Below are 22,798 nucleotides of genomic sequence, written 5' to 3' on the forward strand. Positions count from 1 at the left end.
ATCGCTTAAGCCTGGTGTTAGTGCAAACAGTAAATAGCATACCACCAGTAAAACATTTATTTTCAACATTGCAAGCAATTTATGTTTTTCTTTCACAAAGTTCACCATGGCTGAAAGCTCAGAAAGAGAGTAATCTGTATGTAATGGACCTAGAAATACCCTCAGGTACAATGTGGTTTTACTGGTACTCCTGTGTTAGAAAAATACAGATGTGATTTGAGTCTATGATAGTTGTTCTACATGTAATAGAGTCACAACAACGTGACAAGGAGGCTAGTTCAGAAGTCAAAGGAACTGTCGTGCAAATACTTTATTTGATCACAAAATCCAATATAGAATCAAAAACACATGTCCAGTGTCCTTTTGGGGAATTCTTTATTTCTATTTGTGGCTTCGTCTTTTCTCCACCGGTTCTCAGTCTGGCCAGTCAGCAGGGAAGGCATTAAAAAAACCCATAAAGAACGAAAGAAACAAAGGGTCCGTGTGATGCACCAATACTGGAGCAGGGGAGAGGGAGTGAGGGAGTGAGGGAGATAACACACCTGTTTGCTTCGGTTAACAGGGTGAATATGCGCAAGAGACTGCTACCGTAAGTGCAGACGATTCACCCGCTCCGTCACTTCAAGGAGTTCCCGAGGGGTTTCCATTATCTATACCCCGGGGCGTTACTCCCGCCCACCTCCAGGTTCCCATGAATCGGGCACGTACCTGTGCTAGCCACGTTCCTCCGGGAACGCTGCTGGGCGATTTGCGAGCTCGTTGGCCTCCTGGCTTTCCTCAGGTGGTATTCACCGCCAGAATCCCGGTCCACCAGGTCACCTTCACTCCTCGTCTGCCCTCAAAGGTGCTGTGTGTTCTTTCTAGTCTCTGCCTGGGCGATTCCTTCCGTTCGGCTCACGGCTCTCTTGACTCCTTCTCCTGCGTTCTCTGTCTCCTCTGGCGTGGCGCATCCCCAGCCTCAGGGGGCGTGGCTTGAATTCCAATCAGCTTCCGGGAATAGGTAATTAAAGGGCCCACACTGTTGCTGGTCAGGATTCTCACCAGCGTACCATATCTCATAGAGAAATCCCAGCGGCTGGAAGGACAAATAAAGGTGCGGGCCAGTGAGGCAGTCTCTCTACCTCATCCTTCGGATCCGGAACCATGGGAGCCAGAGCCTGACACTTACCTAGCAGTGTATGGAATCACACTCTTAAAGATTCACAGTCTATCCAAAGAACTACAGAGAAGATACTTTACCTTGCAGAGAGCATGGGACCTAATTAAGTCAAGGAGAAGTGATTTAGTGAAACTCCATAAAGACAATCAGTGTACTAAATTGTTAAGTCAGGCTAAGTACTTAGCAGAGCAGTGTGAAATAGAGATTCAAGAAAAATCTAATCCAAGGGCTCTATCTGTGAAACACCATAAATTGAATACAAAATGTACAGATTATTTTGTCAGTACCTCTGTAAGGAAAAGATCCAGCCATTTTGATGTCTCGGAAAGTCGAACTCCACTGTTTGAGCACTTAAAGCAGGATGTTTATTTCTCTACTTTGTATAGATTTGTAAATTAAATTTAAAAAAAAGCATGCTGCCCAATATACTTCATCACAACAAGCAGCATGGCCAGTATTTGCCTATTTATTATTATTTATTTACTGGCCATGCTGCTTGTTGTGATGAAGTATATTGGGCAGCATGCTTTTTTTTAATTGAAAAGTGGAGCAATTGTTGTACATAAGTGTGTTTATAATGTCAAATCGATTTTGTCTAAAAGTGTTTGTATATGTGTGTATTTAAAGTGTTTTTATTGTATGAACTGTATGTGTTTCTGAGAATAGAAGAGATTTCCTATTCAGAGAAAATATTAAAAACTAAAAAATAAGAGGTTGAATAAAATAACCTAACCACTAAAAAAATATAGTGTGGTTTTCTGAAAAACAAAAAGTGGGAATCCAGGTACTTTTTTGAATATTTTGTATTTTTGGCCCTACCTAGTTCCTGTCATTGGGCTTAACCCCTAAGTTGTTCAACTTGAAGAAATCTGGCAGTAAAATCTCTGAAGCTAGTATCCTATGCAGGGTCAATAAGACAGAAGCTATCACACTGCCAAACAGTATCGGCCTTCTCATAATGGTGAGGCAAGCAACAGCTATTTCCCAGTCAGTCTCTTCTTTTGACCTAGATGCATATGCTGCCTAAAGATATCCACCTGTGATTGCAGTAGTCACTAACCTATGCAGGGGCACACACACTGCTTAATTTGAACTGTTGGTTTCCGGTGCTCGGAACCAGCACTTACTTGGCAGCACAGGCACTTATGACTGTCTGCCACATGGTAGGCTGTGTTGAGCGTATTTCGAGTGAGCACAACAACAGTTGTTTAATAATTCAATATACGTTAAAAATGACTATTACCTGCCGCCTATGTTAATCTCATTGCTTTGGAGGCCTGGAATAGTCTGAATTGTCTCACTTGTAGGAGTGTGATGGGTAGCAGTTGTGTTACTGTCACTGGTAGCGCTGAAACGGGTAATGTGTGGTATAGGTTGCAGTGGCCTTTTGATGAGGGCCCTAGCACTTCATTTTTTACAAATTAGGCAAAGGGGACATAACATCAGTTACCATGCTGCCAAGCATATCCACCTCCTCAATATGGCCAGGCAAGCAGCTGCTGCTGTCCAGTCTATCTGTTTTCACCCTGAGCCATTTGCTGTCTGAAAACATCAGCCAGTTATCACAGAAGAAAGTATCCTCTGCAGGGGAAAGAAGGCAACATCTACTATGCTGTCATTCAGTATCAGCCTCCTCCTGATGGCCAAGCAAACAACAGTCATGCCTCAATCCACCAGTGATCACAGAAGTCAATAACCTATGCAGGGGCAAGAAGAGAGCAGCAACATGTTTCTAATCACTATTGGCAACGCACCAACTTGCTGTCCATTTTGTTTCTTTCTGTCACAGTGGATATGCAGCCTCATCACATCAACTTGTTATGTGTAGAAATATGGAAGCAGTGTTACAAAACAGTGTTATCTACCTTGATTTCCTGCAGCTAGGCACTTGTTGTCAGCCTATTTGTTATCTCATCAAGATTGGCAATTATCAGTACAGCAACTATTCTTTGCACAAGTCAATATCCTATTCAGAGATCTCTATACAGTATCTATGGCACTGTCAGCCTATTCTTGATTTCATATTAGCTGAGCATCAACTTACGCTCAAGTCAGTCTCTACATAGGACAGTGCCACAATCCTCAATAGAACCAGCTGCTGCTCATACCAGCAAATAGAATTCTAGATGGTGACATGTGAACTGTTGGCCTCATTCTATTTGCCAGTCAGTGCCACCTTCTTTTCAAGGAAGTGGAGCAGCAACATCTCTTTAACAGTAATGCTGTATCAACATGACAGCCAGTATCTTCGTCCATGTGAGTAAAATATGCCCACATTTTCTTAACACTCTCTAAACATGCTAATACAGAACAAACACATTATTGATGAGGTGCATGTTTTCTGTAGATTAAATTAATTATAGTAAATTTGGAAAGGTTCAATGGCTCCACAGGTTTAGAAGTATGTATACCATGTCATGGAAAGGAAGGTTGCAGAAAACAGCACTGTTATCTACGCTCCAAGACGGAGATCTAATTACATGATACTCTTTGTTTCTCAAACAAATGATAAAGGGAACTTGTTTTTAAGGTTATATGCCTATCAACCTTCCCATTTTATAAGTTATTTGATATTGATAATGGCTAATTTCAACTTGACTAGCATGTTTTCCATTGTTGTACACTGATGGGTTCTTAATCAATGCTACATTATCTTAATTGTCAATCTGAAGATCCTTCCTGAAACAATGTATGTAGCTGCATTTTCAGTTGGATTTGAAGTATGTCTGTTTATAGGGTACTTCTTTTGTATCTGGAGGTTTTCCAGCCTCTTTGTTTGTGATGTAAGTAAGCAAAAGTTAGATGCATCACTCCCTGAGATAACACCAAGCCAAAGGTCATGTAATGTGTATTCCTTTGATTTCTTCGGGGTCCAAATGTCACGTGAAGCCACTTCCTGTGACAACATTGGGGTGGTGCAGGTGATGTTGTTCTATCACCAGGTCAAAGTTTGAGTGATGTGACTTCCTGTGACATCAGGCAGTGTGGTCACCTGGCATATAATATCACTTCTGCTACCCCAGGCATTTTGATGAATCGACGTCCATGATTTATTTGATGTACTCTACTCTTTTTGGCCATTTTCTTTGTCCGAATCTGCTTTTGCACCTACCAACTACATTCAAGGTATAACTTCCTCATAAAAACCCTTAAATGGGAAAAGGTGAAAGCCAGAGAGTTACTCTTCCTCCACCTTAGAAGAAGCTGCCTCTGTCTTCTATTGATCATGCCCCATCAGAATCACAATGGGAAGCCTGCTTTTCTCATGCTGCCACTCACACACGAAAGATACTGCTCTCACACATGAATGAACCTGCACGCAGTGGCTAATCTTAATGGCCCTGTAATGGTAGGCATAGCATAGTCTGTGAACAATTTTTCTGATAAAGACTTCTAGCCTCAGATTCCTCACGTTTTTAATAATTCCAGATATCAGACAGGATCTGGAAACGTTTGCATAGGAATTGCTTCTATATGATGAGATGCCACCTCGTGCAGACGTGATGTTAGAATAGGGCATATACGTCACCTGCTTGCACTGTTGTTAGCTCCTTTCATTCCATGCCAACTGACACGGATCTTGAGCTTCAACTGTCGTTTGACTGCTTTTGCAATTTTCTATGAAAATTTTGTTTTTGTGTGCAATATGACACCGAAACTGTTATAGTTTAAGCTGTGTATAAGATGTAACCTATATAAATGTTAGTATCCTTGCATTCCTTTGTTTATTATAACTCCTTTGAGCTGTTTTATGTTTTAATAGTATGCTTGTGGGGTGTGATCTTCTGATCTTAGGCACCAATCGCAATGTCCTTATAGCACTAGTCCTGGATCATGACTGTGTCTCCTCTTATAGCACTGCACAAATGTCCCTTTGGGATTCTATCTTTAATCCTCGTTTATCATTCCCTTAAAAATATCATTGATCAACTCGTAATCAAAATGAAGCTGTTTCCATTTCTTATTCTCCGTTCATATTGTATATTTTACCTTGTGGTGTTTTTCATCACATATACATTAAAGTGCATTAATAATTTCAAATTAATTTCTGTGCCTTTTAATTTAAAATAAACAATTTGAACAGAGAATTACAAATGGAAACAATTTGATTAATTTTGATTCTGAGTAGATCAAAGATATTTTTGGAGAAATTGATAAACTAGGATTAAAGAAAGAAACCCAATTTGACAATTTTCTATTGCTATGAGGCGAGACACGGTCCTGATGCAGGACTAGTGCTTTATGGATATAAAATGTAACAGACAGATGTTGGTTATGGATCCACACAATGTCTGCTTGTGTTCTTGTTGTGCCAAGTTGAACAAGAAGGCCATCCGTGACTGTGAGACGAAGCTTGCGGAGATTGAAGACCAGTTCTCGGGTGACGTCTATGTTTTGGTGGTCCCAGTCAATGTCAAGAATGAGCACTCGATCTTTCTTGAGACTATTAACCAGATGGGACTTCCTCTAAGTTAGGTAGATCCAAACAAAGCCATAAAATACATAACGAATCTGAACATGGTTCTCCTGCGTCGCACACTTGCGCCATTCAGAGTTCTGTGGCACACCTAGCTCCTCTAGATGGAGCTGCTCCCCCATTGCGGACCCGGCTACAGAGTTGTTTCCGTTCTGACTTCCATTGAATCAGGTTGTGAGGCCAGATCAGCTCTAGCAGCTGATAAAACTATGGGCTTGATCTTTAGTGCTGTTCCAGATCTGTTTGTTGCACCTCCAGGCCCCAAGGATCCGAGGGGGCTTCTGCTGTTCAAGCCTCGACGTTTCCTTCCTCGGTGCCAGCTGTCCCTCTGGACCTCTTTTCAAGGCAGTTAACTGTGTGGGCTTTGGGTCCATCGAATTCAGACGTGCCAACACCCTTGGCTACATCTTCAGTGCCACATCTGATGCCAAGGTTATACCGTCTGATGCTGCTGACTCCGTTACTGGCACTGATACCAACGCCACTTGCAGATCTGATTATTCTATCACATTACCAGGCCATGCACCATCAACTATGGTTTATGCTCTACCTGAACTGGATTTATCTAAGGAAGAGTATCTTTTGGATGCTGAATATGTCCAGGATGATATTTTGCAAGAATTGCAAGATGCTAGTGTGAATGATACTTCCCCAGATTTTGGGTTGACATCCCCTAATCTGGCGAGGGCCACTGAAGAGGCGGCACATTTGCTACAGTAATAGGTAGTGAAGCAGAGACCCTTTATCTTGTTCTCCTCACATAAGAGGTCAAGACAACCCTGTTAACAGAGGTTTTGAACTCAGCTCATTCTTCACAAGAGCCCTTTTTACCTTTCAATTAGGTATTAACTGATGTGTTGATGGGCAATTTGGCAAAACTAGAATCTAGCGAGAACTAAGCTAGTTTGGCCATAAGATCAGTGAATACGTCCTGTCTTTTAGGAAGATGCTCCTATGCTTTGTGGGGCAGGGTGTCAGATGCATTACCTGCTGTTCCAGAATATGTTCATAAAGTTTACTAAGTTTGTTTGCTAATGGTCAAGACTCAGCCACATTTTTTATTAAGTTGGGCTTGAAGAGTTCCATGCATAGATCAGTTCAACTGATTTTGGCACAGATCTTCCGCATTCATTGATGGATATGCTTTTTGATTGTTACAGATTATTTTGGCAAAAAGTGGCCTCAGCCCTTCAGAGATGTTCAAGTAGATTAAGGCCACAGCTTGATCTCTAGGTTTACCTCCACCAACTCACCATTTTCCACTGCAGCAACACCCTTTTTGAGGCTTTTGGTAAGGGTTTCAGGGGCAGTATTTGCCTCAGCTGCATCAGGCCACATAGCCTTTTAAAGGCCATGGTCGAGAAGCAGGAGGACAGAGCCCAGGACCCTAAGGGCAGTATTTTGCCCAGACCTCACCCCCTTCGTCCAGATCTTCTCTAATTTGACTTTGGAGTCCCACGATTGCCCAGTAGGAGGTTGAATCACCTACTACTTCCCTAAATAGAGTAGCATTACAATGAACCAATGGGTGCTCCAGATTGTGGTGCAAAGTTATTCTCTACCCTTTCAGTCTTTTCTCCCAGACATTTCACCACAACATATTCCAGAGGACCATTTAGTCAATTCTCCAAAAGAGGTTCAGGGTGTCTTAGCCAAGGGAGCAATACAGAGAGTACTGATTTTAGAAATTAAACTGGTTGTTGCTCCGGTTATTTTCTGGTTTATGAAAAAGTACGAGGGTCTTCGTCCTATCTTAGATTTTCACATTCTGAATTTCTTCTTAAGAATGGAAAAGATGAAGATGTTCCCCTTGGCCCAAATTCTGTCTGCCCTGGATCCAGGAGACTTAATGGTGGCATTGGATTTGCAAGATGTGTATTTTCATATCCCCATCGTGCAGTCTCACATACTCTTCTAGCAGTTTCAGGTAGGACAAAAGCAGTTTCAGTTTTTCATGCTCTCCTTTGGCCTGACCAGTGCACCTCGGGTGTTCACAAAAGTGATGGCAGTGGTAGCAGCCCATCTGGGGAGGTTAGAGTTACCAGTCTACCCGTTCCTCCACAACTAGCTACTAAAGACGGGCTCATCTCAAGTAGTTGCAAACAACCTCCAGACGTCAGGTGACCTGTTACCATTGTTGGGTTCTGGGTCTATTGGCCTCTTTAGTCATGTTTGTGAATCATGCCAGATGACACATGTAAGCTCTGCAGTGACATTTGTCTCAGTAGGCTCAGCGCCAATGAAATCTGTCAGATTCCATGCAGGTGTTAAAGGAAACAGCGAAAGAACTGAGTGGTGGCCCTTTGACCGCTATTGGTCTGGCGGCAGACCCCTGTCTCTACCTCATCCAGAACTGATCATTGTGACTAATTGTGGGAGGGACGGGCGGAAACAGAATCTGGAGGCTCAATGTTGGCATAGTTGTATTGGGTTGACACAAAGCAATACTCTAGAACAAAACCAAATAATCAATCATGCCATTTGTATAGCGCACTACTCACCCGGGAGGGTCTCAAGGCGCTTGGGGGGAGGGGTATGCTACTGTTCGAACAGCCAGGTCTTGAGTTGTTTCCTGAAGGCGAGATGGTCCTGGGTCAGCCGAAGGTGGATGGGGAGGGAGTTCCAAGTCTTGGCAGCCAGGTAAGAGAAGGATCTTCCTCCGGCGGTGGCTCTTCGGATGCGTGGTACGGCTGCGAGGGCGAGGCTGGTGGACCGTAGCTGGCGGGTGGGCGTGTAGAAGGTCAGGCAGTCGTTGAGGTACTTGGGGCCCAGGTCGTGGAGAGACTTGTGTGCGTGGGTGAGGAGCCGGAATGTGATCCTCTTGTCGACGGGGAGCCAGTGCAGGTTCCTCAGGTGGCTGGAGATGTGGCTGCGTCGGGGGACATCCAGGATGAGTTGGGCGGAGGCGTTCTGGATGCGCTGGAGTCTTTTCTGTAGCTTGGCTGTGGTTCCGGCGTAGAGGGCGTTTCCATAGTCCAGTCGGCTGGTGACGAGTGCCTGGGTGACAGTCTTCCTGGTCTCGGTCGGGATCCAGCGGAAGATCTTGCGAAGCATACGCAGGGTGTTGAAGCAAGATGAGGAGACGGCGTTGACTTGTCTGGTCATCGAGAGGGAGGGGTCCAGGATGAAGCCCAGGTTGCGTGCGTGGTCTGTTGGCTTGGGTGCGGTGCCCAGGGCTGGGGGCCACCAGGAGTCGTCCCGGGCGGAGGGCGAAGATCCCAGGATGAGGACTTCTGTCTTGTCCGAGTTCAGTTTCAGGCGGCTGTCCTTCATCCACTCGGCGACGTCTTTCATCCCTTCGTGTAGGCAGGTTCTGGCGGTGTCGGGGTCCCTGGTGAGGGAGAGGATCAGCTGGGTGTCGTCGGCGTAAGAGATGAGGTTGAGGTTGTGCTGGCGTGCGATGGCTGCGAGAGGTTTCATGTAGATGTTGAAGAGGGTGGGGCTGAGTGAAGATGCTTGCGGGACGCCGCAGATGACTTCGGTGGCCTCGGAGGGAAACGGGGGGAGGCGGACTCTTTGTGTTCTTCCGGCGAGGAACGAGATGATCCACTCCAGTGCCTTCTCTTGGATACCGATGTTGCTGAGGCGCTGGACTAGGGTGCGGTGGCAGACCGTGTCGAACGCAGCGGAGAGGTCCAGGAGGATGAGGGCCACTGTTTCCCCCTTGTCGAGCAGGGTCCGGATGTCGTCGGTGGCTGCGATGAGGGCGGTCTCGGTGCTGTGGTTGGCTCTGAAGCCGGACTGCGAGGGGTCGAGGGATCCGTTCGTCTCGAGGAAGGCGGTCAGCTGTCTGTTGACGATCTTCTCGATGACTTTAGCAGGAAAAGGGAGGAGCGAGATGGGGCGGAAGTTTTTGAGATCGGTGGGGTCCGCTGTATGTTTCTTCAGGAGGGCGCTGATCTCGGCGTGCTTCCAGCTCTCCGGGAAGGTGGCGGTGTTGAAGGAGGTGTTGATGATGTTCCGGAGTTGGGGTGCGATGGTGGCGTCGGCCTTGTTGAAGACGTGGTGTGGGCAGGGGTCGGTCGGTGATCCGGAGTGGATGGTGTTCATCGTGCGGGCTGTGTCTTCGGTGGTCACCGTGGTCCAGGTGCGAAGGGTCGCGGTGGGGGGCGTTGGTTCGATGGTTGGGTGCGTGGGTGGGGCGCCGAAGCTGTTGTGGATGTCGGCGATCTTGCGGTGGAAGAACGAGGCGAGGGAGTCGCAGAGGTCTTGTGACGGAGTGATGTCGTTGGTGCCGGTGCTGGGGTTGGAGAACTCCTTGACGATAGTGAAGAGCTCTTTGCTGTCGTGGGCGTTGTTGTCCAGTCGTTCCTTCAGGGATTTCTTCTTGGTGGTGGTGCTTGCGGGTAGCGTGTTTGAGGGTGGTCATGTTGTCGGTGGTCCGGTCGAGGAGCCAGGCTTTCTCAAGGTTGCGGCAGGTCTTCTTGGAGTACTTGAGGTCGTCGGTGAACCAGGATGCCTTCTTGCTTCTGGGTCTGCTGGGAGGATTCTTTAGTGGTGTGAGGTCGTCGGCGCAGGCGGTCAGCCACTGTGTGAAGTTGCGGGCTGCTTCGTTGGGGTCCTTTGTGTTGGCGGGTGGGCTCTGGCTGAGGGAGGTGGTGAGCTGGTCTGCGGTGATCTTGCTCCAATTCCTGTGAGGTACCTGTTGCGGGTGGTGGTGGGTCGTGGATCTTTTGAAGCTGGAGTGGACGCAGCTGTGGTCGGTCCAGTGGAGTCCGGTGGCGTGGCTGAAGGTGATGTACTTGCTGGAAGAGAAGACGGGATCAAGCGTGTGGCCGGCGTAGTGGGTGGGGGTGTTGACCAGTTGCTTGAGTCCGAGGTTGGCGAGGTTTTCGAGCAGGGCGCTGGTGTTGCAGTCCTTGTTGTTCTCTAGGTGGAAGTTGAGGTCCCCGAGGAGGATGTAGTCGGTGGAGGGGAGGGCGTGCGGGCTGATGAAGTCTGTGATGTCTTCGCTGAATTGTGTGCGTGGTCCCGGGGGTCTGTAGACGAGGGTGCCTCTGAGGGTCGTCTTAGGGTCGGTGTGAATCTGGAAGTGGAGATGTTCGGCTGCGGCGAAGGAGTCGTTGGCGTTGGTCGTGATGCGGATGGTGTTCCTGTGGACGATGGCGATGCCACCTCCGGTCGGGTTGATGCGGTCCCTCCTGATGATCTTGTACCCGTCCGGGATGGCGATGGCGATGTCGGGTGCAGAGGAGGCGTTCATCCAGGTTTCCGTGAGGAAGGCGACGTCCGGTGATGTAGCGTCGAGGAGGTTCCAGAGTTCCACGGCGTGTCTGTGGACGAAGCGGGTGTTGATCAGGATGCACTTGAGGTGGTTGCTGCTGGTGTTTGTCTTGGCGGGTGCGGGGCAGGTTCGGAGGCAGGTGAACTTGCAGGTGCAGCAGGTGAAGGGTCCGTGGGTGCGTCTCGGGGTGGCTTGGCAGCAGGCGTGGGTCCGGCCGGCATTGAGTGCGTTGAGAGGGGCAGTGTCGTAGGTCAGTCGGGTCGTCTTGCCTCGGCGGGGAGGGCCAGAGGTCCTGGCGCTGGGCGCGGGCCAGGCGCAGACAGGCTTACCTTTGGTGCTCAATCGGCGCTCAATCGGCGCTCCCGCTGCGCGCGTCCGCTGCGCGGTCGCTCTGGGGGCGTCATAAGTAAGGAGCCGGGAGGGAGGAGCAGCTGGGTGGCGGGAGCGGGGCGGCGAATGGAATCACAGGGGGGCGGGGCCGCAGGGAGGCAGCGGCGGGAAATTCCAAGAAGCAGCGGGCAGCGGGAAATTCCCAGGAGCAGCGGGAAATTCCCAGGAGCAGCGGGCAGCGAGCGAAGGAATCTGCAGGCAGGAGGCGGCAAAGGCAGGCAGGAGCGGCAGCAGTGAGTGGGGCGAACAAGCCCTGTGGAGGGCTGAGCGGTCAACAAAAGAAAAGTTTGGGGTATTCCCAGAAGTTCCAATCAGTCGCTCTTCTCTTTCTTTTTCCTCTCCAGGTATCTTCTATCAGGCTGTCAGGATGACGTCCCCCGGAGTCTCCAGAAAAAAGAAGAAAGTAGCGGTTAGTAAGATGGCCCTGCGTTTGGGCTTCCAGTAAAAGGTCCGTCACCACATTGAGAAAAGTGCTGGGATATAGGAGTGATGGAAAAGGCTAAGAATGTGCTGGCCAAAAAAAAGAATATTGTGCCGCTTATTCTTCTCCCTCCCTCTCTACCCAAGACCTGGAACTCACTCCCCACTCACCTCTGCCTTACACAGAACCACATCTCCTTCAGAAAAGAACTTAAAACCTGGCTTTTCGACACAAAATGAACCCCCCCCCCCTCCCCAAGCGCCTTGAGACCCTCTGGGTGAGTAGTGCGCTATATAAATCCCTGAACTTGAACTTACCCACTTCTGCCTATCCCATAGTCACAGAAAATAGGTCATATAACCAAAACAAGAAAAAGAAAAAAAGGAACAGACTAACCTACAGGTTCCAGTGCAGAATGCTATACCCCAAATCATATATCAGCCTCCCTCTCCGCAGGTTTTAGGGGTAATCCAGGCATGAGGGAAAGACAGCGGCAGTGCACAATATCAGAGAGGTGTTCCTCTGTGACCTTTCTCCTCCTTCCTTATCGTAGCTATACTGGGACTGACCCGAAGGCCCCTCCCTCACTCGAGTCACCTAGCGCAACTGCTGCAAGCTTGAAAGTGATCCCCGGGGGCGACCACCAGTCCTCGCACCAGTCGTCAGGGTTGCCATCCTCGCTGTCGTCTTCGTCCTCTCTCCTGGGGTCAGCTGGGCTCTCCTCTTCCGTCGGCTTGGCGTCCTTGCTTTCCGTCACAGCTGGGCTCCCTAAATACTCCTGGGTTTACTTCTCCCGCTTCTTGGGATTCCCTCCTCTTCCTGAAGGCTCCTCCACTTCCGCCTTCGTCAACGTCAGCCATTCGCCATCCTGCCGGGGAGAATATCTTCCTTCCTGTGAGGGGTAGGTGTTGGTTATTGTTAACCCCTTCCTTTCCCTTCGGTCCGAGTTGTGGACATTGCAGAGTGTTGGACCACGGGGCAGGCACGGTACATTACAGATGAATGTGATGTTACCCTCCTCACACTGATTAATTATTATTGGGTTGGAGAGGTCATTTAAGAGGGATGGAGATTAGAGGGCTCTGGTCTCCGCCTGAAGCTCAATTCCACATGAGTCTGTTGGAGCTGTAAGCTATTCGCTTGGCTCTCAAGGCTTCCTTCCAAGATCAAAGGAGGGTCACAGACATCACGACTGCCATGTGATATTGTGACAAACAGGATGGCGTGGAGTCATGGAGTCTGTGCTTAGAAGCTTTATGGATGTGGAAGTGGATGAATGATCAGAACATATCTCTGAATGACCAACACCTGGCAGGACCTTTAAATGCCAGGCCAGATGTCGGCCTAGTGGAGCACGAATGGTATTTTCTATCAGAGATGGCATGGGTCATCTTCCAACAATAGGGAGAACCATGGGTCAATCTATTTGCCACCCTAGAGAATGCGCAGTGCCATGACTTTTGCGCATTGTAGTTCCCAAGATGGTCTTCTAGGAGACACCTATCATCTGCATTGGGGATTAGGACTCCTACCTACTCCCTCCCTCTCCTGCCCAGAGTACTCAAGTAGATCAAGAAAGACCTGGGCAATGTCTTCCTATTGGCTCTGGAATGGGCAAGTAGAGTCTGGCACCTGGAACTTCTGGCTATGAGCATATGTCCTCCAATCTGTCTGCCTCTTCGGGAGGATCCTCTGTTGCAGCAGCTTGGCAAGGTTCTACACCAAAGCCTGCATTACCTACACCTCCATGCATGGAGGCTGAGCGCCGCCAGCTGATGGCATATGATTTCCCTCCTGAAGTGGCTGGTGTAATCCTAGCAACCAAGCATCCTTTCACTAAAACTGTTTATGTAAGGCACTGGGAGAAGTTTGTGGTGTGGTGTTCCTCCAGTCATATCCTCTCCTTACAAGCTTCCCTTTACGATATTCTCTTGTTTTGTTTGTCATTGACCCTCCAAGGCTTTGCTGCGGCTACAGTTAAAGTTTACTTAGCAGCTGTTTCGGCCATTTTTCCTTTATCAGATGGCTCTCTTTAAATCACCAGTTGTGATGCATGTCTTGCATTTCTTGAAGAAGTTGATCCATATGTTCCTTTCTGTTCATTTTTGGATGCCACAATGGAATTTTAATTTGGTCTTGATCTACCAGATGTGCTTGCCCTTAGAGACTATGCAAAGTTATCCATAGTGTTTGCTGACTCTGAAAGCAGTGTTCTTCATTGCCATTATGTATGAAAGGTGAGTGAAATTCAGGCTATCTCATTGGTGCCTCCTTATGTGTCCCTTTTCCTTTACAAATTGGTCCTCTGAACAAAGGCAGCATTCATTCCTACGGTAGAAATGCTATTTCATGTAGGAAAGTCCTACTTTATCTTCTTTTTATGCACCTCCTCATCATTCCAAGAAGGAAAAACATTGTCTCAATCCCAAGAGGGCCCAAAGTTTTTTACATTGAGATGACCAGAGAATTCTGACAGGATGTCCAGCTTTTCATCGGTTTCCCTGGAGCTAAAAGGGAAATGGGTGTAGAAGACCACCATCTTCAGAGGGATTGTCTTATGTATCAAGCTCTGTTATGGGCTGGCCTGAAAACACTCCCCGGAGGGCTTGCATGTTCACTCTACCCGAGCAAAGGCTAGCGCTCAGTGTGCCAGTTTTAGACATTTGTCAGGCTGCTACGTGGGTGACCCCGCTATATGTTCACTAAGCACTACTGCTTGGAGAGCCTTGTCTGGCTTGATGTGCATTTTGCCCATTTGGTCCTGAAGGATTGCCTGGTCTGTGGCATTCTACAGACCCACAACCTGGAGGTATTGCTTTGATATCTATTGAAAAAAGGTGAAGAATTCGTGGTTAGAAGTCTCTATCATAAAAACTGAAAGTCTGCACATTGTTCTAATGATCGTTTCTTGTGGCTCCACCACTATTGACATGGACAAAGTACAGAAAGAAATTAACACCTGTGTTAGCAGCTGACCTATACATACTGGTTCCGATGTTTCATTCCCACGAGAGGGAGCCCCTCGAGATCACATGACATTGCACAACTCCACCTGACTGTGCTTGAGGAAATTGCTTAGCAAAGGTTTCGGGATCCAGTCTAATGTCTGCAGGTATTCAAAGGGTGAGGATTTTCCAGTAATATAGAGTGTCTCTCAGAAAAGTTGATGCTGAGGTAAGTAACTTGTTCCTTTACATCAAACAATACTTTGAGCAACCCAGGAAAGCAGAAGGCCCAAAAGATGCTAGCCTACCCTCTCACAGTCATTAAATGCTCCATGTGTAGACTGACTCAGAGCAATAAAAAATGTCAGGGCTATGGAGCTGGTGTGATTCTTAGGAGCAGTGATTGAAGAACAGTATGAAAAGGCACTTGTTTTCAGTTTAGAAGTCAATGCGATAATCGCGCTGTATAGTCTCCACTGATGTTTACTTTAAGAAGTATCTGTTTCTTTTTTAAACAAACTGACATGTTTGACCAACTCTTGCACATAAGCTTTATTAGTGTAAGCCCCATAAGAGAATAGATAACACAACCTTAGATACAGACACGGATAGATTACTAGTAACTTTCTTGCAGTTGTAAATGACTAATGTAATAATTGTACATGATGTAAAAAATGCATGGACTGTTTTAATATTTCATTAGTGTGTTTTCTCTTGTTTTCTGAAGCTCTTGTTTAAACAAAGTATACATCACAAACGTAAAAATAGTCTTAAGAAATGTGTAACAGAATATATTTTATTTCTAGATACGGTTCCGAGTTTTCCATCTAAAATAACAACTTTGAAATTGCATTTGAATACATTTGTTAATATTCCTAAAGAAATTCTTCAACTCACTCAGTAAGTAAATGGATATATTTCTTTAAAATGTGCATCATTTCTAATGCTAGAAAATGCTCATTGGAATAAATAATCTATGTTTTAGTACATCTTTAAATAGGGATGGGTGATTGTACATTGGTATTTTATATTGTATGATTTTTCAAACTGCTTTAGTAGATAATTTTTTTACTAAAAAGAAGTAACCAAACATACTACCATTTGTACTTACCAGCATACGATACTCCATACAGTCATCATGCTTCATAACTTAATTTGGCAAGCCTTTAGTTGGTGAAGGACTGTAAGAAAATGTAGTTTCATTTTTCTCTATTGCCATGCCTCTTTATTACAGTGTTTTTATGCATGTGCATTCCCTCTATTTCATCAAGATTACTTTCTTAGCGGTCTCTGGCTAAATCTACAACTCACCTTCGCTGGCGCCAGCAGTAGGGCCATGAGGCATCAACCAGAATAAGTAAAGCGCCATTTTAAAGACACTAAAACGACTCCAGTGATGGGTTTTCCTTCTTTTGCATACCTAATAAATGCAGTATTCAGATTCCCATCAGAGATTTTCATTGTTTTCTTAAATAGATCCGGATATCTCCATGCCCCAATGGATAGCCTACTAGTTGGCTGGTCATCTTCAAATGACAGGATTCACACATTTGTAGATCCAGGTGGAGGCTTTATATGGAGCTCAGTTCCCAGGTGTTAGTAGTTCTAAACACCTTCTGCTTCTTCTCAACACCACCCTTGAATATCTGAAATGTATGCTTCTCTATTAAAAATTAATAAAGCCCTACGCCTAAGCAATACTGATCAGGGCCTCCCAACACACCAGAGCGTGCTTACAGCCAGAGAATTATTATCATGAGATGAAGTGGGTCTTAGTACGTTGGATGACCTATTCATTGATGGCTCGGTACATGCTTTTCAGAAACTCGTGGAATAGTGTGGTCAACAGTCAGTAACTTTCTCTTATATGGTACAATAAGTGAGGGACTCAAGTAAACATTGGAATCTTCAGGATCTTGTTTGAGACTCTAATGCTCTCCTCCAAGTAATGCATACCATAGGAGATGACAGAAGGCTAGACACATGGTTACATAAGGCCTTACAGCAATACATGATCACCAATTCACTTCAGTGGAGAAATGCATGGGAGACAGCGGGAGGTAAAACTTTTAATGTTAAGGACAGGCAAACAATTCCACAATAACCTCATAAGATCTTGAGAAATGTCTGATTGAAATGCATGCATTCTATTTATCCAATAAGATGTTTTTTAAGATTGTCAGATTCCTCAGCCTTCTATTATTTGCATGTTTTGGAGCTGTTCTGAACTGCAGTTATTTTGGGCTGACTTGCTTGCTGATATTGTGCATATCATGGAGCACACTGTTATTGAATACAACTCTGCTGTGAGAAATTACGTTTTTGGTTGAGGAGTGTGAAACCCATCTCAAACAACGACCACCGTCCTCGTCGGGGTTAACTACAAAAAGTCAGTAAATTAACCTGTATTTAACCACCTTAAAGTTTGGCACAACAGCAGTCAGGCTTAACTTAGAGGCAATATGTGAAGTATTTATGCAGCACACAAACAGTAATAAAGTGAAAACAACACAAGGAAAATCCCACACCGATTTAGAAAAATAAAGTAAAAATGTACAAATTATTTGACACCAAAATGACAAAAATCTAATTGGTAGAACTGGATATATTCTGTTTAAAAGTTGAAGGTAAGTATAGCTCCTAAAAGCACAAAGCGCTGTTAATTATCCGGTTGTACTAGGCTAGATGACAGTCACAGGTTCACGCCAACCATGATGAAGCACTGGCTGGATACAAAGAGCAAGTTAATCTACCAAAAAAGGTACCTTTACAAAGTCTGGTGCAAAGAGTCCAGTTTGAGGTGGAGGAAGCTACAAGGAACAGAGTGAGCGTCGTGAATGGTCGTCCTAATGCGGAGTGCCGATTTTGCGTTGACAGTTGTTGCTGGTGGTAGTTGTAGTGTGAAGAGTCAAGTTCACTGGAGCTTCACCTTAGTGGTTGGGCAGGTGGCAAGATCTTGGTGTGGACAGGCCAGTCGCACAGAGCCCAAAACTTCAACATTTCTCCATTTCTTCCAAGAGGAGGGAGCTCTACTGATTTCAAACCAGTCGTAACAGGGTCAAGACTGATTTGCATATGGCTGGGTCCAAATTGGGGTGGTGTGGTGAGCAAAAGAATGATGGATTTAACCTAGATCCTTGTGACTGGGGATAAATGTTTGCATTTTCCAGCATTCCATCCATTAATTGTTTCTTTTGCCTAGGCCCTCTAGTAGCATTTCATTTAAGGCACTGGGTACATGCAGTACCACTTTACTGGGGCTTAAAAGTACATTAAATGTGCCTGCTGGTTGTAAGGTAATTGTACCATGTTAAGAGGAGAGAGCACGAGCACCTGAGCACTGGTTAGCAGTGGTAAAGTGTGTAAAGTCCTAAGTGTGAGAAGTTATCCTGGCATATGATGTCCTCTATTCTAGTGGGCACCTTGCACCAGTCTAATCGACCCTTATTGATGGTGGTTGTAAAGTCAACCTTATAGACAAGCTATCCTAGTGGTAGCATGGACCAGCTGTCATAGGCTAAGACTTCAGAGAGCATGTGAAGCAAGCTGTTTTACCAATTATAATCCCTTGAATACCAAATGAAAGGACACCACACAAGGTATACCAAATTGGCATTGACTACCACCTTTGCCTGCGCATCCTGATAAATATTTTTCAACATACTAATTGTCGGAGCCGGAAAAACAAATTTTTGCATACCAATAAAAAGTGCATCCCAATTCACCAGGTTGAAAGCTTTTTCAGCATCGACCATTGAAATTAAAGTTGGAATTTTATTACTAGAAACAAAATCTAAAGCCTGAATTAAAAACCCAGTATTTGAACACATTGACCTTCCCGGGACAAAACCTGACTGATCAGAGTGAATTAACGCCTGAGCAATCGGGGAGAAATGCTGGGCCCATATTTTCATTAGGATCTTAAAATCAGCATTAAGAAAGCTGATCAGCCTGTATGAATTGACATCCTTCTAATTTTTCCCCTTTTTAACAAAACTAAAAATGTTGAACTCCTTAAAACTCAAAGGAACAAATCCTACAATCTGACAAAATTAAATAATTTAACCAAGAAAGGACTCAATTCTTTAGCAAAAGTTTTATAAAATTCAATTGGGAGCCCATCTACACCACACGCTTTTGCCCCAGCAATTAATTTCACTATATCTAGAATTTCCAAAGCTGAAATTTCGCTCTCTAATTGATCAGATAATGAACCGGGAAAGACTGGAAGATTAACTTCAATAAAATATTTGTGAATGTGCTCTATCCCTACTTCATATGTCGTGGAATATAGCTGAGAGTAATGATCCAAGAATACTCGAGCTATATCATCTTTATCTCTAACAATATTTTGCGTTTTAGGATCAATGATCTCAACTATTATGGCTTTCTCCTGTTTGGTTTTAGTTTGCCCTGCTAGCATTTTTCCCACCATATGGCTCTCCTCATAAACTCTTTGTTAATACGTTTTAGAACTATTTATTTCCTCAATTACAAAAATTATTTTAAGGTTGCCTTCGCCCTTCCCAGTTGCGAAGCCACATCTTCCCTCCCCAAATCTCTAATGTTTATAGCGTTAGACGCATCCTGTTGGAGTTTATTGATCTTATCGCGCCTCTCTCTCATCTGTGCGGCTGTACGCGCAATCATCTGGCCTCTGATAGCTGCTTTAAACCCTCCCCAGACTGAGAAGATTTCTGCAGTACCTTCATTTAGGTTAAAAAACTCTAATATCCATTCTTTTGTTTGAGCCACCCAATTAATATCTTGGAGGAGTAGACGATCCATCTGCCACCTTGATTGAGCCGTCCCCCCCCCTTCAAACTCAACTGCTATTAAAGAATGGTCTGAAAAGGGATTAATCCCTATGGTAGTGTCTGAAACCCTCAGGGATCATGAATTAAGAAAAAAATCAATCCGCGAGGCCGTGTGGAATTGGTTAGAGTAACACGTAAATTCAGCCGCAGTCGGATTGCAGATATGCCATTGATCAACTAGTTGATGTTTCTGCATTAGGGCTTCCAAGACTTTCTTTGTTTGAGGTTTCCACTCTTTTTTATTTTTATTTGAAGTATCTTGTTTTATATCTTGAATTAAATTGAAATCCCCACCCAAAACTATTTTTCCCGGGGACCCTCTGAGTAGCTCGTTGATCCTAAGTAACGGCGTAGTATCGTCAATTATCGGGCCCCATAATAGTTTATGAAATTTAAAATCCTCGTATTTAATTTGGCCTCAACCCAAATCAATCGCCCCAACGGGTCTCTCCTAATTTGGCCAAATTCCCAGGAAAGACTACGGCAAAAATATATAGCAACTCCTCTTCTAGCTAACCCGGTGGAGGCAAAAAACGTGTGAGAAAAATACCTAGGAAGATATAGTTTAGGAAAATTTGTTTTCAAGTGGGTTTCCTGAAAAAATAATGCCTGTGGCGAACAGGAAACCAGCCACCTTATTAAAGCTCCATATTTGGATTTATTTAAAATCCCATTAACATTAATAGATAAAGTACGACACCTATTATTCATTTTTTGTCCTGGTTTTCAAACATATCTATAAACGTACTCAACCAATTCTTGAATGTTTTTACTCCAATGTCCCAGCTACTGCTCCTTTTAGTGCTAGACTTTTAAACCCCCTCTAACCCTCCCCCTACCCTCTCAAACCATCCCCCACAAGAGGTGTACCCCCACACTCTCCACACACACCACCCCTTGCGTCCCTCAACTATTTAGTAGGGTGCCATGGAACTGCCCCCAGGTTGACCCCTCAATGGTATATAAAAATTACACACAATCTGGCTATACAGAGCATCTTTTGATCCATTGATTCATATTTGGTTCATTTTTTCATCACCCGCCAATTTCTTGCACAGGGAGAACCTTTAAAACCTTTAAGCACCAGAAAAAACAAGGCAAAACATCTATCAACCAACTTATTGAGGCCCGACATCTCCTTTAGAAGCTCCTTCACATCATCTATATTAGTAAACATGTGGTATTTCCCCTTCACAAGCACACGTAATTTAGACTGTTAGGCAATTGAAGCCTGGGCGCCTTGTGCCTTAAATAAAAAGAGCAATTTAACAAATTCCTTGCGCCTCCGGGCCGCCGCTGCAGACATATCTGGAAAAAATCTACAGTTAGCAGTCTCATTCACTGGGAATTGTTTTTGTTGTATGGCCTTAGCCAGGATCTTCTCTTTTATCCGATAGTCTGAAAAATTAACTAGGATTGTACGTGAACCACTCGAGCTTGCAGAGGATGAAAAGGAACTCTATGGGCCCCGGTGATTGTCAAATCTCCACTGAACTCCGGGAGAACTTTTTCCTTAATAAAGGACTCGACCCATTGTGGTGCTTGAGTCCCCTCCACCCTCTCTGGTACACCCACTATATGCAGATGTGACCGGCGTGAGTGGTTCTCTAACTCCTCAAGTTTATTTTCTAATACATTTTTGTCCTTAGTTACTTCCCGTACTTAAATAAACAATCCAGGTATCTGATCCTCCAGCTGGGAGATCCTCGTCTCTGCTTCCTGTATTTTAACTGGAAGACATGCAACTGCATCCTCTATTTTTCCCAGGCTTGTATGCAGAGAAGCAATTTCGTTCTCCTGCGACCTCTTCATGTCTCTAATTTCCTCAAGAATAAGGTTGAGGAGTGTTTTAATTTCCAACTGTTTGGTGGTGGCAGTAGCTGCAGGATCCTCTATTAGAGCATTCAGAGATTCTAGATCAGGATCTAAAGCTGGCAGTTGTGACTCATCAGTTGCCTTCTGGACCTGGTCATGAATATGAACTGTTTGCTGTTCCAGCAGTCCCGGGGAAAGTATCGGGTTACTGCCACTCAACGTCTGGTCCTGGTTTGACTGGATTGATTGGACAGATGACTGAGCAGATGACCGCGGTACTAAGTGTGAGGTAGGAGGAAGGACAGAGTTTGGTAGGTTAGAATTCGGTTTTTGCATCAAAAAAATTGAGGATGGGGGAGTGGACGAGACTAAAGGATTTTGGACAACCGAGACAGCTGGAAACACTGAGGAAATGCAAGGTGAAGACGATGAACTTAGGTCCAATGGGAACTGGCAGGGAGAGGCTAGGTCGATGACCCTGGTCTGGGCTATATTAGGCTGAGGAGGAATAGGCTGTGCTTCATACTCTTTTCCTCCTTTTTCCGCTTTTGCCACTTTCAGCTGTTCCAACCTTATCCCCTACCCGGCTACGAGTATCGCCTGCCGCACTTGAAGATGCTGCTGGGGAGATTCTAACACCCCGGGGTGTCCCAGGAGGCTCTGCTACTAGTTACGACACTGACTCCTCTTTTGAGCTCTCAAAACTGGAGTTATGTTCCTGACTATTCCCCTGTAATCCTGCTCTGCCTCCTTCCTCAGACAGATTTTTACTCTGTGCCAGAGCCAAACATGTTTTCGCTTTTAAGCCCGTGGCTGATTCCACTTTTGCAGTTAGCTGGTTCTGTTTAGTATGTCGCCCCATAATAACTCCAATTACAATATAATGAGGTGATAGAGCAGTGAGCAGTATAGCAGAAGAGCTATTTGAATCAAGGCTTTCCTCTGTCCCAAAAAGAATTTTTAAAAAATATCCCACTGATACTGCTCAGTCCGTTCCCTTCCCCTTAACCTGCCATCTTCTGGATCCTGTCATGCCAACATCCTTGAAAACGGGTCGCCCCTCCCCACCTCTCTCCTCACCTCTTCCCCTCGTGTTCTTCACTCCTGCTTGTCACTCACCAGACTCGAGCATCTCGTACCTCCTCTCGCAGCACCTAGATTTAAGATTCAATCTGGGCTCACTCCTCGTCCACGTCGAGCAGAGACGTAGAGAAAAACTATCAACATCGTCAAAATACCACTCTGCCCTTCTGCAATTCCGCCACAGAAGAAGCCGCTCCGTCTTCTGTACCCGGCCGCACTTTCTGTCCCGGAACCGCGATGCTCCCAAACGCTGTCACCAGCACACGCAAAGAGTAGCAAGCTGCGTCGCCATTACCACAGGGGGGCGTGGTCACCTACGATTATCCGGAGGTGTGGTTCTCCGGCAATGCAAACAAGCAATGCAACTAGTCGCATGCCATGTTAATGTGAAGGTAATGTAATATGTTTACGAATTAATAGATGGATGGATAAATAAGTGTATAGTTGGATACCCAAGTGGCTTAATG

General features: G+C 45.5%; 1 protein-coding gene across 2 annotated transcripts in view; it reads left to right on the top strand.

Annotated features, from left to right (window-relative positions):
* LRRK2 (leucine rich repeat kinase 2) overlaps positions 1–22,798 on the top strand; it is a 2,266,429-nt gene that overhangs the window by 949,516 nt on the left and 1,294,115 nt on the right. For both annotated transcript variants that reach the window (XM_078680082.1, XM_078680090.1), the window contains one exon: positions 15,423–15,516. In XM_078680082.1, coding sequence (XP_078536208.1) covers positions 15,423–15,516 — 94 coding nt within the window. The remainder of the gene's footprint in view (positions 1–15,422; positions 15,517–22,798) is intronic.

Source organism: Lissotriton helveticus, chromosome 1_1 (genome assembly GCF_964261635.1).
Source record: "Lissotriton helveticus chromosome 1_1, aLisHel1.1, whole genome shotgun sequence".
Classification (NCBI taxonomy): Eukaryota; Metazoa; Chordata; class Amphibia; order Caudata; family Salamandridae; genus Lissotriton; species Lissotriton helveticus.